Source organism: Arachis duranensis, chromosome 9 (assembly GCF_000817695.3).
Source record: "Arachis duranensis cultivar V14167 chromosome 9, aradu.V14167.gnm2.J7QH, whole genome shotgun sequence".
NCBI classification, from domain to species: Eukaryota; Viridiplantae; Streptophyta; class Magnoliopsida; order Fabales; family Fabaceae; genus Arachis; species Arachis duranensis.
The window spans coordinates 73,950,137-73,952,912 of NC_029780.3; the positions used below are offsets into that span (position 1 = coordinate 73,950,137).

The window sequence follows — 2,776 nt, forward strand, 5'->3', positions numbered from 1 at the left end:
CCTTCTTGTCTCTGATTTCAATATCAAACTCCTGCAATAATAAAATCCATCTTATTAGTCTTGGTTTTGATTCTTGCTTGGCAAATAAATATTTAAGTGCTGAGTGATCTGTAAAAACAATGACTTTAGCACCAATGAGGTACGATCTAAACTTGTCAAATGCAAAAACTATGGCTAGCAATTCCTTTTCAGTAGTGGTATAATTTCTTTGAGCATCATTGAGGACCTTGCTAGCATAGTATATTACATGGACTACGTTATTTTTCCTCTGCCCTAACACTGCCCCTACTGCAAATCAGATGCATCACACATTAATTCAAAGGGTAAGTTCCAATCAGGTAGGGAGATAATAGGGGCAGAGGACAATCTTTCTTTCAAATGCTCGAATGCCAACATGCAGGTTTCATCAAAGATGAATGGTGTATCTGATACAAGGAGATTACTCAAGGGCTTAGCTATTTTTGAAAAATCTTTAATAAATCTTCTGTAAAAGCCAGCATGCCCTAAAAAGCTTCTAATTGCGTTGGCATCACTGGGTGGAGGGAGCTTTTCAATAAGTTCTACTTTAGCCTTGTCCACTTCGATTCCTTGGTTAGAAATCTTATGGCCAAGAACTATTCCTCCTGTCACCATAAAGTGACATTTCTCCCAGTTCAAGACCAAATTGGTCTATTGGCATCTTTTCAATACCAAGGCTAGGTGATTCAAGCAACTAGTAAAAGAATCTCCAAATACCGAGAAATCATCCATAAAAACTTCAATGAATTTCTCTATCATATCTGAGAAGATAGAAAGCATGCAGCGTTGGAAAGTCGCAGGTGCATTACGTACCCCAAATGGCATGTGCCTGTAGGCAAACACTCCATATGGACAGGTAAATGAAGTTTTCTCTTGGTCTCTAGGATCAACTACTATTTGGTTATATCCTGAATAACCTTCAAGAAAACAGTAATAAGCATGTCCTGCGAGTCTTTCCAACATCTGATCCATGAATGGGAGAGGGAAATGATCCTTTAGTGTAACTTCATTGAGTTTCCGATAGTCAATGCACATCCGCCATCCCGTGACGGTCCTTGTAGGTATCAGTTCGTTCCTCTCATTGGGAACCACAGTGGTTCTTCCCTTCTTGGGCACAACATGTACAGGGGCTGACCCAAGGGCTGTCTGAGATCGGGTATATTACTCCTCCTTGCCAAAGCTTCATAACCTCTTTCTATACCACTTCCTTCATGATTGGGTTCAGCCTTCTTTGGGATTGAATCGATGGTTTTGCATCATCTTCCAACAGTATTTTATGCATGCATATAGCTGAACTGATTCCCTTCAGGTCAACAAGGGTCCATCCGATGGCGTCCTTATGTTCCCGCAGCACCTTGAGCAGTTCATCCTCTTGATCTTGGCTGAGGCATGAGCTTATGATCACTGGGTAGTTTTCATTTTCTTCTAGATATGCATATTTGAGAGTGGGTGGCAATGCTTTGAGTTCAACCTTGGGTGCCTCTGACTTTTCAGTCTCTTCCTTTGGTGCATCTTGAATATGACTTTCTGCTGTTGCAACATCCTCACTTGATATATACTCCTCCTCCATTGATCTCTCGGGCTCTTCATGCTATTCTTCTTCAAAACACTCCTGCACTTCTTCTTCAAGTGCGTCTAACCTCATGCATTCCCCCAATTGTTCTGTTGGGTAACTCATGGCCTTGAACACATTAAATGTCATCTTTTCATTGTGTAATCTCAAGGTAAGATCACCTTTTTGGACATCAATGATAGCTCCAGCAGTAGCCAAGAACGGCCTTCCCAGAATAATGGAGGTCTTGGCTTTCTCTTGCATGTCAAACACTACAAAATCTACCAGGAATATGAAGTCTCCTACTTTCACCAACAAATCCTCTACTATGCCATGAGGGAACTTGAATGATCGGTCTGCCAGTTGTAAGGCCATTTTTGTTGGTTTAGCCTCTTCGATCTTCATCTTCCTCATCATTGCTACTGACATCAAATTGATGCTGGCTCCTAAGTCACAAAGGGCCTTCTCTACTGTGATTTCCCCTATAATACAAGGGATTTGAAAGCTCCTAGGATCCTTCAACTTCTGGGGTAGTTTATGCTGGATGATAGCACTACATTCTTCGGTTAGTATCACAGTCTCATTATTCTTCCAGCTTCTCTTCTTAGTCATCAGCTCCTTCAGGAACTTGGCATAGAGTGGCATTTGTTCTATTGCTTCAGCAAAGGGTATGTTGATTTGTAGTTTCTTGAAGATTTCCAAGAATCTCACGAACTGGTTGTGGCATCCCTTTTTCTTTTTGTGGACTTGAAGTGGGAGTTTGAACTCCATCTTGCTCTTCTCCCTTTTCATTTGAGCCTTCTTCTTGAGGTTTTTGGGAGAGTTCCTTAAGTTCCTTCCCACTCCTAAGTGTTATAGCTTGACACTCCTCCTATTTGCTTGAATTGTTATCATTCCAAAGGTTGTGGTTAGAAAGCTGCTTGAATAGATAACCAATTTGTGTCTCCAGTTTCTTGATGGCAGCATTTTGATTCTGCATGTTTGACTACACTTCCTCTTGAAATACTTTACTGTTTCGGACGTCTTTGCATACTCCCTCAAGTAAGGTTTCAAGCTTAGAGAGTCTGTCATCAAATGATGGTAGATTGGGATTAGAGGTGGAAGGATGAGAGGTGTTGTTGTGGTTTTGATATAGGTGTAGAGAAGCATTATTGTGGGGGTGTTGATATGTCCTCTGTGTGAATTGTTGATGAGCTGCATTATTGC

General features: G+C 41.1%; 1 protein-coding gene across 1 annotated transcript; it reads right to left on the reverse strand.

Moving 5' to 3' along the window:
* Window positions 1-1,609: 1,609 nt before the first annotated feature.
* LOC107465947 (uncharacterized) lies at window positions 1,610-2,215 on the reverse strand. The gene has a single exon (XM_016084934.1). The coding sequence runs from the start codon at window positions 2,213-2,215 to the stop codon at window positions 1,610-1,612; it is 606 nt and encodes a 201-aa protein (XP_015940420.1).
* Between the last annotated feature and the right edge of the window lie 561 nt (window positions 2,216-2,776).